This window comes from Xenopus laevis, chromosome 2S (genome assembly GCF_017654675.1).
Source record: "Xenopus laevis strain J_2021 chromosome 2S, Xenopus_laevis_v10.1, whole genome shotgun sequence".
NCBI lineage: Eukaryota > Metazoa > Chordata > Amphibia > Anura > Pipidae > Xenopus > Xenopus laevis.
In genome coordinates, this window is record NC_054374.1 from 141,577,284 (window position 1) to 141,591,585 (window position 14,302).

The following is a 14,302-nucleotide window of genomic DNA, read 5'->3' on the forward strand; positions in this document are numbered from 1 at the left end:
TATAAATCAATGCATGGTTGCTAGGGTAATTTGGATCCTAGCATTTGGATTGCTGAAACTGCATACTGGAGAGCTGCTGAATTAAAAGCAAAATAACTTAAAAACCACAAGTAATTAAAAAATGAAAACCAATTGCAGATTGTCTCAGAATAACACTCTACATCATACTAAAAGTTAATTTAAAGGTGAACAACCTTTAAAGCTTGTAAATCAGGGGTCCCCAACCACCGGGTTCAGTCCTGAGTTAGGTTGCCGAACAATGAATGTAGTGCGCAGAATTTGAAGCCGGCGCACCTAAATTGGATGCCGGCGTGACGAATTGGACGTGACCCCCTCCGACAACATCTCCGACCTCCCCTCCCCGACAATGCGCTATTCCTTCGATTTGTACAATTTGAATTCGCCCGAATACAGGCCTATTCGATCAACAACAAAAAAAATTTTTTTAAACTTAATTTCAGTTGGTCTTTTTGAATTTGAATTTAGAAGTTTTTTCAATTCATAATTCAACCCTTGATAAATATGGCCCTATATGCCTACATTTCCCGCAGAATTGTGCTTTGACTGGTCACGCCCGCTGCTGCCTTTTGGAGATTATCATAGAATAGGAAGGCCATGGGAAGGTAATTAGTATGGCTAACCAGAGATTAGCTAAGCAGAGTCAAACACACCTTCTGAGATGCCACAAATTGAAAGCATTTGGGAAATAACTAATTTCACTTTGTAATATTTCCATGTAAAAATAAACTCAGTAGTTGCCTTTTAAATAGTTATTTAATCAAAAGTTTACCTTTGACCCAAAGCATCTTGTTTTCCCACCATTGCAGTTCATTTTTCTATATGTGAAGTCTTTTTTTTTTTTATTATTATTTTGATTTGGAGTTAGGCTTGAAGTTCAGTGTGTTAAATGCTCCTTCCACAGCCTTTGGTAAATAGACAGGATGTCTCTCTATTCTCTTGATGCTTGTGGTCCACTTTTCCGTTCTCCATGTGTGATACTGAATCACGGCTGCAGTGCAGATCTCTTCATTACTCCTCCTCGGTGCTCGAAGGATCCAGTTTGAATGTAAACTATGTTCACTGCTACTGGTGGCCACTAGGGGAGGCAAGGAAGACATGAACCTTATCATTTGTATGCTCGGCTTATTCAACCAGATCCAGCCCTGCAATAAAGCATCATTGATTCCTATGAGATAAAGCAGAGCTGCCCCATGAGGCTTGTCATTATGGAATCTATAGGGTCCCCGTAAGAAACAGCAGCTACAAATATCACAGTGTTGCATAAACCTTAAAGGGGAACTATCATGAAAATGTAAGCTTCAGCCTACTGAAATAAGAATATACACTGGTGCGCTCAAATCCTACAGCCAAAGTAAACTTTAAATATAGGGAATATTTATTTTCTCAGGTGGGTCCCGGTGCACAGGCCCCAGACCTTTCGCTTAATTCACAGCTTTGGGAGACTCTCACAGCCAATATGGAACCCTTTCGCGTACACTCTATGAATCAGCAGACAGCGGTGAAGTTAAAAAGCAAATGAGTACGTGTGGCATCACGCGAAACGCGTTAGGAAGAGAATTGTTTGGCACATAAATAGCTTTTTAACTTCACCGCTGCCTGCTGGTTCGTAGAGTGCATATCCATATCTACAGGGTTCCATATCTACAGAAATAAGAAGTTTTCTAAATGTAATCATTAAAAATTCTGTACCGTTTCTGAAATAATTTAGTTTAGTCCCCCCTATAAGATATATTGGATCTAACTGTCAATGAATATCTGACACCCAACTGCTGCATGAAGAGAAAATGAAGAGAAACAGATGCTGAGAGAGGGATAGTGAACATAAACTTGATTATTTCAGAAACAATGCAGAAGCTTTAAAGGGGAACTATCGCTAAAATGAATTTAATATAAGCTTTCAGCAATGATATTCTGCATCATTTCTGAAATAATCAAGTTTATCTTCACTATCCCTCTCTCATCATCTGTTTCTTTTCATTCTGTCTTCATGCAGCAGTTGGGTGTCAGATATTCATTGACAGTTAGAACCAATGTATGTTATGGGTGGGGGGGCACAGATTGCAACCCACAGATTGCCAGTCCGGGCCTATGGCACAGGTTAAATAGTGAATAACAGATAACACCATTATGTTCTACAGAGTTTATCTGCTGTGTAACCTGAGCCTTTTCTCCTTTGAATGGCTGCCCCCATTGCTACACAGCAGCTTATTTATATAAACAATAGTAGTGTTTCTGAAGCAAACACAGCAGTTTTACCAGTGCAGGGCAACAGTGCATTATATTTATATTGCTTTAAAACACATTTCTTATTTGATGTTACTGTTCCTTTAAGGGGACTTCTGCCGTGCCCCTTATGACTCTAGCACTTGTCTGCGGTTGTAGTAAATGTCTCCTAATACCTACTCAGCAATACAGTTCCTTCATGTCATATAAATTTACTTTTATGTACAAACCATCAAAGTCAACATCTTCATTCTTAAAGTCTGGTATCGGAGCTCTGATTCTCCTCTCTGAATCCAGTTCTGCAATAACAGCATCGAAATAGGCGATAGCATCTAATATCTCACAATTCAGGTGTTGCCTTGTGTTTTCCTTTGAAACCTACAAAGACAAAATGTAATAATAAGGGGAGAATGTAGCATATTATACTGCAGCTGAACACTAACATGCTCAACTTGGAAATCTTTATAATATGTGCAAAATGTAAAGTAATTTGTTTTCCTTGAAAACTCCTTATCCAGAAAGCTGTAAAATGCAGCATTGTCATCTCCCATAGAGCCCTATATAAGCAATCAGTTCTTCAGATTTTTCAGACATGCTTTTAATCTCTAATTTGACAGCACCTTGCAGAGCTGGACCAAGACATATAGGCACCCAATTCAGCTAGGGTTGCCACCTTTTCTGGAAAAAAATACCGGCCTTCCTATATATCGATCTTTTTTCCCTATTAATAACATTGGGATCAACCATCATTTTTACCGGCCAGGACGGTAAAATACCGGCCAGATGGCAACCCTATGTGCAGTCCAGCAACAACATTGCACCTACAATCTCCCTGCTCACTGCCAGACCCCCTTCCCCAATGCTACATGCAAAGGGCTGAACATGGCATGAAAGAACATTTAACGTCAGAAATATCGGAAAAAAAAATTAAATTGCAGCCCCACCTTTGTGCCTAAGGACCTTCCTAGCCTGTTTGCTGCTAGTTCCAGCCTTGGTGCTTTGTAGTTGATAATAATAAGCTAGCTTGAGTTCATGTTAATGGCAACACCACTCTGCACATTCTTTATGAATTGATGTTCTACATTATGGGGAAAACCCTATACTTGAAGAAACCCTGTCCTGCATCTGATTTTTAGCCCCAAATTGGGATTTTTCCTAAGGAAACAGTGAGCATCTTATGGTATACATCACTGATCACAACTTAAGCTTTTGACTGGTTATAAAATTGCAATTTCCTTTATGCCTCCCAGAAGCATTTGGGTGGGTAGAACATACACTTGGATTTTCCTAGCACTACTGGCATACATCACTCAGTTGATCTTGTTAGATATAGTGATGAGCGAATCTGTCACGTTTCACTTAGCCGGAAAATTCGCAAAACTGCGGAAAAATCCACAAAACTGCAAAATTTTTCTAAATGCATTGAAGTCAACCAGCATTTTTACTAGCGAAAATTGTTTATGCGTGACAATTTTTTACTCGCAACAATTTTTTACTCACGCAACAATTTTTTTTGCTCCAAATGTATTAAAGCTAATGGGCGTTTTTTCTTTTGGTGACTTTTTTTCTCCAAATGCATTAAAGCCAATGTGCGTTTTTTCTTTTGGTGACTTTTTTTTCCAAATGCATTAAAGTCAATGGGCTTTTTTTCTTACGGCGACTTTTTTTGTCCTAATGCTTTAAAGTCAATGGGTGTTTTTTTCTTATAAGCTTTTTTTGCGGTGACTTTTTCTGCACCAAATTTTCATCACAGTTTTCTTGAAAAATACTGACACATTCTTAATAATAATGGAATCTAGGCAAAGGTAATAAAAACATTGCCTGATGAAAGTCATGAGCTGCCGCAAAGAGGAAAAATGACTATATAAAAGAACAGTAAGATCAAAAAATTAAAGTGTTTTAAAGTAATGAAAATATAATGTAGTGTTGCCCTGCACTGGTAAAACTGGTGTGTTTGCTTGAGGAAAAGCTCTATTTTCATTAGTTTAAAACACACACCATTTTTTGGTGTTACTGTTACTTTGGTGTTACAATGACTCTAATGAAGCGCCATCACATGCATTTTTCATACACATTAGAAATTAATGCTTAGAACAAACTCCTGTTAGAACACACACTGCACTCCCCCCATTACAACACATGGAGAATGGAGAAATGTGAGTAAGGGCAACGTGTAAAGAAACTAGTTAAGTAAAGTAAAAACCTGAAACGTGATAGACAGAGTCAAAAAGACACAGAGACATTGCGCCTCAGTCAACATGAAGGTTCAGTAACAGCAGTATTTGTGGAATATTAACATGGAGATTTCGGGGAGATTAGTCACCCGGCGACAAATCAACTCTTCTTTAGGTGAATATTCTCTCTGAACTGGCTTCCTCGCCGGAGGGATGGCACTCGAAGCGATTCGTTTTTCAAAGTTGCCTGAAATTTCCTCGTGAGGCAACTTTCGGGCGACTTCAGAAAACAAAGCACTCCGAGTGCCATCCCGCCGGCGATTTAGACAGTTCAAGGAGATTAGTCGTCTGAAGAAGAAGCGGTTTGTCGCCGGGCGACTAAATCTCCCCGAATCTCCACGTGTGTCTCTGCTCTAAATGAAACTCAGGGATTTTGTACAGCAGGGACAAAGATAAGAAATGTATCAGCTTAGAACAGTTACAGGATCCCCTTGGAGGCTATTCCTCCTCACAAGGTCATATAAAATGGGCTATAGCAAAGACAAAGGCCCCCTGACCTCAGATGCCATTAGTTCAAAAAGAGTAAATGTTCTTGATGTTGCATTATATTAATCAGAACAACTTCACCCGCTGTACTGTTCTGACTATTTTACAGACATTGGATATTGCAGATGTTGCACCTCGCGACCCTAACCTGCAATAGTTCGTAAAATTTTGACCTGAACCCATCCAACCAGTGGTCAACCTGAAGGTTAATGCCGGGTTCTGGTCAACTCCACACATCATTATTGAGCGAGGATGCATAAGAGAAGACAACATAAGGTTTTGCCTCTGATGTTGGACTCTGCGTATGTCACAGATATTTGGTTTTAATCATCATTTTTTTAGGGGGGCACCAGAAGCAGCATGGCTCGTGGCTGTCCAACTGGATGCCCATAGGATGTGGCCCTCTAATAGGTTCTTATGGCCACCAACATGCCTAAGATCATAGACCTCTTTGTATGACTTCATTATTTTATCATCCACTGCCCACAAAACATTTGGAAGAGTGTATAATTGACCCATGCCATAGAAAATCATGGACAGCATTGCTGTACATCATAAAGCCAATAGAATCTAATATTCAGCTACACTGAAAGAACCTTGTGCCCCCTTATCTCATAATTAGACATGAATCGTTCCATACCTTACAGTTTCCCGATGGAGGGGGTAGTGTCCTTTTTTCACCTTTGGAAGACTTGGTGGATATGGTGGAATAATCCGTAGCGGACCTCAGGTGGTGGAGGCTGCTTAGATATTTTTTCCTGAGCGCTAACAGGTCCTGAAGATACTGCAAGAAATCCTGAGTCTTGGCAAACAACCATGCAGTATCTTCATCCTTGTAGTGGCAACCAGAAGAGTCTATATTGGTGGTACTTTTGTACTTCTTTAATGACTCGATGAAGGTTTGCCTCCCACCACCGACCACATACATGGAAGTGCTCCGCACCAGTCGCACTGGGGAAAGAGTTCCATTGTATGATGCGTTTCCCTCAGTCAGGTCTCGACTGCAGGAATTTGGGTGAAAAACCGAATGTATTTTCCTGAACATAGTGATTCAAATTTAGTCCACATTTAATAGAATTGAGCGCGTCCAGGCAGCTTGCGATTGAGCAATACTAATTTCCTAAATTATATCAGCAATAATATCCTAAGTATCCTTGGGAAAGAGTCCTGCACCCATCATAAATTGATTTTTACAGCTGTTCTTCTTCTTTCGAATTTGTCTCTTTGTATGCTGTACAAGTGCTTGCCATCAGAAGGATCTACACCGGCATGATGGTTTGCATGGCTTTTCCCAGATAGTAAAACAGAAAAGTGTACAAAAGAGTGATGCTGCTTTATGGAGCATGTTAGAACTTAGAATGCAGCAGAACAACTACTTGGCCAAGCACACAAGCTCATGGATCATTGATACATCCTGGAAGTGAGGAGCTCGTATGTTGGGCACTATGGTAACACCAGAGAAGCATGGCTATCTGATGACAGATTACAGAACACAAAAGAGTCAGGTAACAGACTCTCAAGGGTTGTTAGAGGTAATGTACTCTGTTTATATTGGTGGAACAACCACCATCTAATTATTTACCTGCTTGATGTGACCTGATGCACTGTAGTAAAGTACCAACCACCTCCTTTAACTATTTTAGGTATTTGACTGATTAACTTCTACATATGATGATCAGAATCCCTGCACTATGACTATGTTGGGATCTGATCGGCAAGTATCCTGGCTGTACTTTAACACTCAGTGGGTGAGCTCTAGCCTATATTTTTACCTGTGAGCTATATCAGGGTCTGCCTGGGCCACCAAGAAAAAAATCTGGTGGCACCTGGCCCTGGTGAGCCTTGCTGACCCAGACTTGCCCCCAGCCTGATACCTTGGGCACTGCCCCCTGACCCCCCCCCCCTGACCCTGATCACACCTGCGAGAAGAGAAAACAAGGTATATGCTGGGAAGAGGGGTGGAGGGGAGGTGTGGGGGCCCCTGAGGTGGTAGCCCTGGAGGGCCCCTGACCCCCCCCCCCTCAGTCTGACACTACATATAAATGAGAGAAATTTAAATTTGCATTGAGGCCACTGAGAGCTACATCAAAGAGGCTAGTGAGCAACATGTTGCTCACGAGCCACTGGTATCAGAGGGTATTTCCTGAATATTGAAATCCTAAAAGCCAAACTGGGGTTTGGTTCCACAATTCTGTCTGCTTGGCAAGCAAATGAGGAAAGGGTCACCATTATTAAATTACACTGCTATTAACTAAATAATCATGCATTTTAGTTAATTAATAAATTCACTCATTTTTTTCAATGTTGGACACATTTGCATTAGGCTGCCTTGGATTTGTCCCACACCTCTACATATTTCTACAGATCAATCACTGATTGATGGGATACTGCACAGGTGCAATTTTGCCCAGTATTGATAAATTAGCCTTACCAGGTTATAGTTTTTAAGATTTTATACACATCGAACAGGGATAATTTTCAAATGAAAAGAAAAATATAAAGCTACTTTTTGTTGTTTCATAACATATATGTTATAATTTATACTATAAATATCTACAATACGTTTTATTATCATTCCTTACTGTCATAGGATTCTTGCTGTCTATATAGCATGATAAAATCAGTGGTATAACTACTGAGGGTGCAACTGCACCAGGTCCTACTCTGATGGGGCTTGGTAGTGGTGGTGTGCAATTCTGTTAAGGGGAGTGAGAATGGTGCACACATGGTGGGTGGTGTGTTGCAGAGGGGGGCACAATTGCAAATTGGTTGTTTTTAATTTTATTTTTGCAGAGCATGGCAGCCAGGGGAGGTAAGAAAAGTGTAAGGGGAAATAAAGTCTAAAATAGAATAAGGCTAGAAATGCTGTATTTTGTATACTAAACATAAACTAACTGCACCACAAGCCTAATCAAACAAATTATTTATGCTTTCAAAGTTGACCACAGGGGGTCACCATCAACATCTTTGCAAGACCATCTTTGCAACATCTTTGCAAGACCAAGACTATGCACATGCTCAGTGTGGTCTGGGCTGCTTAGGGATCGTCATAAATTATCAAAACAGCACAAGTCAAATAATATCTGCCAGAAGCCGATACAGCAAGACTGATTAATAATCAGAATATACAGACTGCACTGGGTCCTGTGTTGTCATGTAATGTGGATTTTATAGTTTTTGTATTGTTTAATACAAACTTTCTCCAACTCTGCAGAACCAGTGGCTGCAGCAAAATAATCTTCCAAATAGAATCCCAGTTTATCTGTTTAAATCTGGCTCCGTGATCTTTGTCCCTGCAGCTGGAGTTGAAAACAGCAAAGGGGATGCAAAGGCATAAATAAAATCCAATACAAATCCTAGACAGTCGCTGACTGCTCTACAGGGAAACAAACAAAGCTGCTTGAGTTCTGCATGGCTGGGGCGTAAGGTAGGGACTCCCCCTGCTGTTCATATGTATGATTGTTTCCATGCAGAGCAGTTAGGGACTGTCTGACAATTTCTATCCACAGCAATAAATGAAGGGAGAATTTCACTGCATACAGGTTTCTTATAAAAACAGTACACATTTTTTAATTAAAGTATATTAGAGATAGGTTTCTAATTCATTAAAAAAAGTAAAAATGGGTTTTTATTTTTTTTTTGTCTTTACATGCCCTTTAAGGCAAGTTGCTCGTTTGGCATGTGCCTGCACCACATTAAGAACTGCCTGATAGCATTTACAGGCCCTTGTTTCTTCCTGCTTTCCCTGCCCTGGAATGCATGAAAAGACAAAAACAGACAAAAACACTCATCTGTAACAGGCAAATGTATTCACATTCACTAACCAAATACTCAGTCGAGCTAGATCATAGGCCAGCCTTTTATGGGTATAGGTTGTTTCAGTCTGCTAAGAACAAGGCTATTATGTGTATATTACAACTACATAGTTACATTGATTGAGCTGAGCCAACAGTGCAGCTATGAAGCGAGCCTGGGAACTTTGACTCCTCTATTGCATACACTGAAGAAAAGAACTGATTTAGCACATTTGCCTTTTCTCTATCTATTACAACCATACTGGTACCATTATTTAAAGACCAGGTCTGGACTGGCAAATGCCAGAGAGGCTGCTTTAAGATGCCATAGACACTCACTATTTATTGGGCTGGTGGGAGCTGGTTGTGCCTTTGTGTGCTTAAAATGCCAGGGCCTATTTTGACCCCCAGTTCACACCTGGTTTAGACCGAATATTAGACCAAAAAGAAAAGTGTTACAATCATATGGGTCTCAACCTTGACTTTCAGGTGTTAAAGAAGTGTTGACAGTTGAATTTTGTTTTTTGGAAAACTTGTATTTCTATTAAAGGACACTAGAGGGCCTTAGATCAAACACAATTTGTTCTCTTGTTATTCTTGTGCAGGAGGGTTTCATGGATAGACGGAAATCTTCAAGCCCTAGGGCAAAAGACAAGAAAAACATCAGACTAATATGTAAACCTAGATTATAATGAAGTAAGTTGAAAAGTATGCTCTGGTGATGCCTGAGTTTCTAACAGCAATGACAAACATTAACACACTTTCTCAGCCAATGGAAATCTCTTGCACACATCAGCTCCACAATCTGGTTTATCCTAGGGGATTCATGTATACCAGTCCATTAACTTACTAATGACTTATTACACATTGGCTCTCCATGTGAACTTCATGGATGCTTTATTTGAACTGAAACACTAAACAGCAATATAGTAGGGCTTATGGTTGCACATTGCTCTATTTCATATAGCACGTGTATACACCTACTGGTATATAGTATAAATATATATACCTGTATATATATATATGCTGGACATTTCGAAGCATTAGGCCGAATGCATCCATCTTGTTAAGTGGTAACCACTGCATAGAGAAAAGGGCCCCTTTACATTAAGGAATGTTTGTATGGGTTGTGGGTGTTTTAGGTATGCTTAATATTTATATTTAAAGACTGTTAATTGTAGTGACTGCTAAAAAGAGTTATTATGTGTAAAATGTAACTGTCGCTGCTCCTTACTTGTGGGATTCCAGAGGTAAATTCCTCTGTACAGTCTTCCCTATGTCACTTCAAAACTAAACTCACTTGCTCTTGGAACACTACACTGGCATAACATCTGACTCCACTTGGTACATAGGCAGCAATGCCCAAACCACTCTCAACTACACCACTTCTTATCCTCCTAATTGTAGCTGTAGATAGCCTTCCTACTTAGATAGTAAGCTCTATTGGCCAGAGACTTCCTCTTTAGTCTCTAACAACTAGCCTTTAGCTCTGGATATTTTTTATAGTTATTTGTGTTCATTTATTGTATTGTCGACTGCCTCGATGTTTTGTTTGAATGCTCAGCATTGTGTATACAAATACTAATATAAGTAGAAAAATACTGTATGCCTTTTGGCAGCTCTGTATTCAGGGGTGGCTGGGGAAGGCACATGTGTGTGCATAATCCTGCACCTTAAATTGCTCTTTAATCGAGCACAGGTCTCTGCTGGGTTTAAAAATAGGCCCTGGCATTTCAAGTACAAAGAGGTACAATCATTCTCCACACTGGCAGTCAGAATAGTGTCTTAATTTAAGTGTCAGGTTTTGGGCTTATCTGCTAATCTTGGTTTTCTATGTCTTTTTATATTTTTTTATTTTAAATATTTAGTAGCTATGATCATAAATTATAACAGTATTGCATTCTATTCTGATTCCCCATTATTTAATTTCATTCATTTGTGTTTCAACTAGGAAACAGAGTAGATCATTAGTCCAGCACCAGACCTGTCACCAACTTTCACCCCCCCTTCCGCCATACACACAATTATTTGTAATTATGAGTAAAGACCCATGCCTCTGGCTAATGATCTTTAAGCTCTCTCGTTTCTGGTACACATGATGTCACAGAGTCAGAATTAGAAAATGTATGCTGTCTGTCCATGTGGTTCAGCCTGAGTAAATGAGAAAAGGACCATGCGTGTGGGGATATAAATATTTTAGGAAAGATGTTGACTTGCAGATTTATTCTAGGTCATTGTGGTCTGGAGACAAAAAGGTCAAGTTTTAGGTTCCAAATGTTTTCCATTGCCCACACACAAAGGGGGGTGTTTATAGATTCAAGTCTTTTTAGCATTCCTACAGTTGTTGAAAGTCCTAGTTGAAGTGTATAATAGAAATATAAGATTTATTGCAGGAAAAAGACCAAAAGGCCCTATAGTCATCTTAAAGCAGTGGGCTGGACAGGAGACTCAATGTGGAGGTTTTTTGGGGTGAGATATATGGAGTAAGAATAGTTGCTTTTATATAGATACTCATGAAAGGCCAGCTTGAAGGTCAAAAAGGGTGAGATTTGGGAGATGCATTTATTGTTCCTTTCCAGATATATTTAAGCAATGGCTTAATGACTGTCATTACAATATTTGTAACCTTGTTATAAAGAATGGGGGGCCCTGACCAAAAGGTAGGGTTGCTTGAAATGAAATAGTCACAACTACTGCCTTACATCAATGTGCTCATCTGGTATAACTTCTGGGGAGCAGAACTTTCAACTACAGGGGCAGTAGGGTGTGGGCAAGGTTCATCCCCAAGTGCATTCAAGGGTTGTAAGGGGCAGCAAACTGGAAAATGAGGTTCAATGTTGATAAATGCAGGTTATGCACTTTGGCAGAAATAATACAAAAGCAAGTTATACACTAAATGGCAGTGTGTTGGGAGTTTTCTTACTGAGAAGGATCTAGGGGTTTTTGTAGATAACAAGTTGTCTAATTCTGGGCAGTGTCATTCTGTGGCTACTAAAGCAAATAAAGTTCTGTCTTGCATAAAAAGGGAATTAACTCAAGGGATGAAAACATAATTATGCCTCTTTATAGGTCCCTGGTAAGGCCTCATCTGGAGTATGCAGTGCAGTTTTGAACTCCAGTCTTTAAAGGGCATGCAAAGGCAAAACAATACAATCCCATTTTATCTTTTTTAATGAAAAAGAAACCTATTTCCAATATAATTTAATTAAAAAATGTGTACCGTTTTTATAAGAACACAGAACAAGACGAGCTCAGTCAGTGTGGGTGCTCAGCCAGAGAAAAATAGGGAATGTATAATCTTCATCAAATATGGCTTTATTCCAGCAAACAATGTGATATACAGTGGCAATCAATAGTGCAGTTCAGCCTACGCATTTCGTTCCCAGAACAAACGGCACTTAATCCTCATATACCTGTTTTGTACGTTTTTATAAGAAACCTGACTGTATGCAGTGAAATTCTCCCTTCATTTACTGCTGTGGATAGGAATTGTCAGATGGTCCCTAACTGCTGAGCAGGGAAACAATCCTACTTATGAACAGCAGGGGGAGCCCCCGCCTTACTTCCCAGCCATGCAGAACTCAAGCAGCTTTGTTTATGACGATCCCTAAGCAGCCCAGACCACACTGAGCATGTGCACAGTCTTAAGGTGGCCATACACGGGCCGATAAAAGCTGCCGACAGACCGTGTCGGCAGCTTATTGGCCCGTGTATGGGGGCCCCCGACGGGCTTCCCCGATCGAGATCTGGCCGAAAGTCGGCCAGATCTCGATCGGATGGGATTAAAAATCCCGTCGGATCGCGGCCGCATCTGTTCGTTGATGCGGTCCCGCGATCCGACCACCCGTTTGGTGAACGCTAGGATCCGATCGTTGCGCCCTAGGGCCCACGATCGGATCAGCCCGATATTGCCCACCTCAAGGTGGGCATATCGGAGGGAGATCCGCTCGTTTGGCGACATCGCCAAACGAGCGGATCTATCCATGTATGGCCACCTTTAGTCTTGCAAAGATGTTTAACAAAGTTACAAGATGGTGACCCCCTGTAGCCAACTTTGAAAGCATAAATTATTTGTTTGATTAGGCTTGTACATTAGAGGACATTATAGACAAATAGCAGGGGACCTTTTTACCCATAAAGTGGATCTCCGCACCAGAGGCCACAACTTCAGACTAGAGGAAGCAACGTAGGTGGTTCTTCACAGTCAGGACATTGATGTTGTGGAATGCACTGCCGATGTTGTGATGGCTGATTCTGCTAATGCCTTTAAGAATGGCTTGGATGATTTCTTGGACAGACATAATATCAAAGGCTATTGTGATACTAAGCTCTATAGTTAGTATAGATATGGGTATATAGAATTTAATTAAAAGTAGGGAGGGGTGTATGTATGGATGCTGGGTTTTCATTTGGAGGGGTTGAACTTGATGGACTTTGTCTTTTTTCAACCCGATTTAACTATGTAACAATGTAACAATTGTGCCCAGTTTACCAAATTTGCTGCAACTGTGCATGCACTTTGTAGCAAATCAGACACAATAGCAATGAAGTCGGTCTAACGTCATTTCTGGTACCTGATTCTTTAGGCACAAAAGTGTTGAACCTATTGACTTCTACTGGCTGCAAAGGGAACCCTGGAGCTACTGCCTGGTGGTGGTATATTCAGGGTTCCCCTGTATCAATAGGCGCAGCATCATCCAATTTGGAATGGCAGGAAGGATTAAACGGCGGCAGAACACAACTATACAGAAGTGTAAGTAGCACATTTTGACACATGTTCCTAAAATAAGTCAAATGAATTTAAATTGTACCCTACGTGTAAAAGCTGTCCAGAATCTCTACCGTTAAAAAGCAACTGGCATTTAGGTGTCATGGGCCTTTAAAATCCCTGTCTGTTATTAGGAAGAAAATCTCCTAAACCATGCAAAGACTAATGCTTGTTAAGCCTCACGATCCTACTGTAAATTGTGAATACTGAATTATGCTGCATAATTATAATCAAGGGCTTTTTTTTAACATGGCACAATTAAATAGTGAGGAAATTTTTTAAACAAATACACTTAATAACAATAGAGCAGTGATACTGTTTCTGGGCACTGGAACAAGCCGTTATGTAATGCCCAATGATTTCCTGTACAGAAAACTGGCATGCATGGCATACCCTAGAACTAACAGTACTATACTGTTCTTTGGGATGAATGTGCTTCTAATACAAATGTTTTCACTTTAAATCTTCATATTGATGAGCACATCATTCTCTTCCCTTCCCATCCCTGGTTATAGATGATATAGTTATAGATACAGATAACATCCTTTCATTCTGAGGATTTTATATACAAATAGTGGATGGGCCTGGAATAAATGGAATAGATGTCCAGGATTATGAGACAGATGCGATGGACTGTATGTTTACATAGAGCCACAATGGTGGCAATTAGTTGTTTCGGAGTATGAGAAGCAGTTGCAAATGTGATGATGGATATCTTAGTACAATAAAAATGCAAGTAAACATTTGGTGGAAGGGTGCAAACTAACCTAAATCTA

The 14,302-nt window shown here is 40.2% G+C and overlaps 1 protein-coding gene across 1 annotated transcript; it reads right to left on the bottom strand.

Annotated features, from left to right (window-relative positions):
* Positions 1–666: 666 nt before the first annotated feature.
* Positions 667–6,009, bottom strand: LOC121400364 (uncharacterized protein C13orf42-like). Its single transcript, XM_041583276.1, has 3 exons — positions 5,605–6,009; positions 2,475–2,622; positions 667–1,096 (listed from the first exon to the last, which is right to left on the bottom strand). The coding sequence occupies exons 1-3, from the start codon at positions 6,007–6,009 to the stop codon at positions 867–869; spliced, it is 783 nt and encodes a 260-aa protein (XP_041439210.1). The 3' UTR covers positions 667–866.
* Between the last annotated feature and the right edge of the window lie 8,293 nt (positions 6,010–14,302).

Coding starts and splice junctions, on each gene's coding strand:
- LOC121400364 (XM_041583276.1), bottom strand. CDS start 6,009: ATGTTCAGGAAAATACATTCGGTTTTTCACCCAAATTCCTGCAGTCGA. Junction 2,623..5,604: donor CTCCATCGGGAAACTGTAAG/GTATGGAACGAT, acceptor TTGTCTTTGTAG/GTTTCAAAGGAAAACACAAG. Junction 1,097..2,474: donor TGAAGATGTTGACTTTGATG/GTTTGTACATAA, acceptor TGCCTCCCCTAG/TGGCCACCAGTAGCAGTGAA.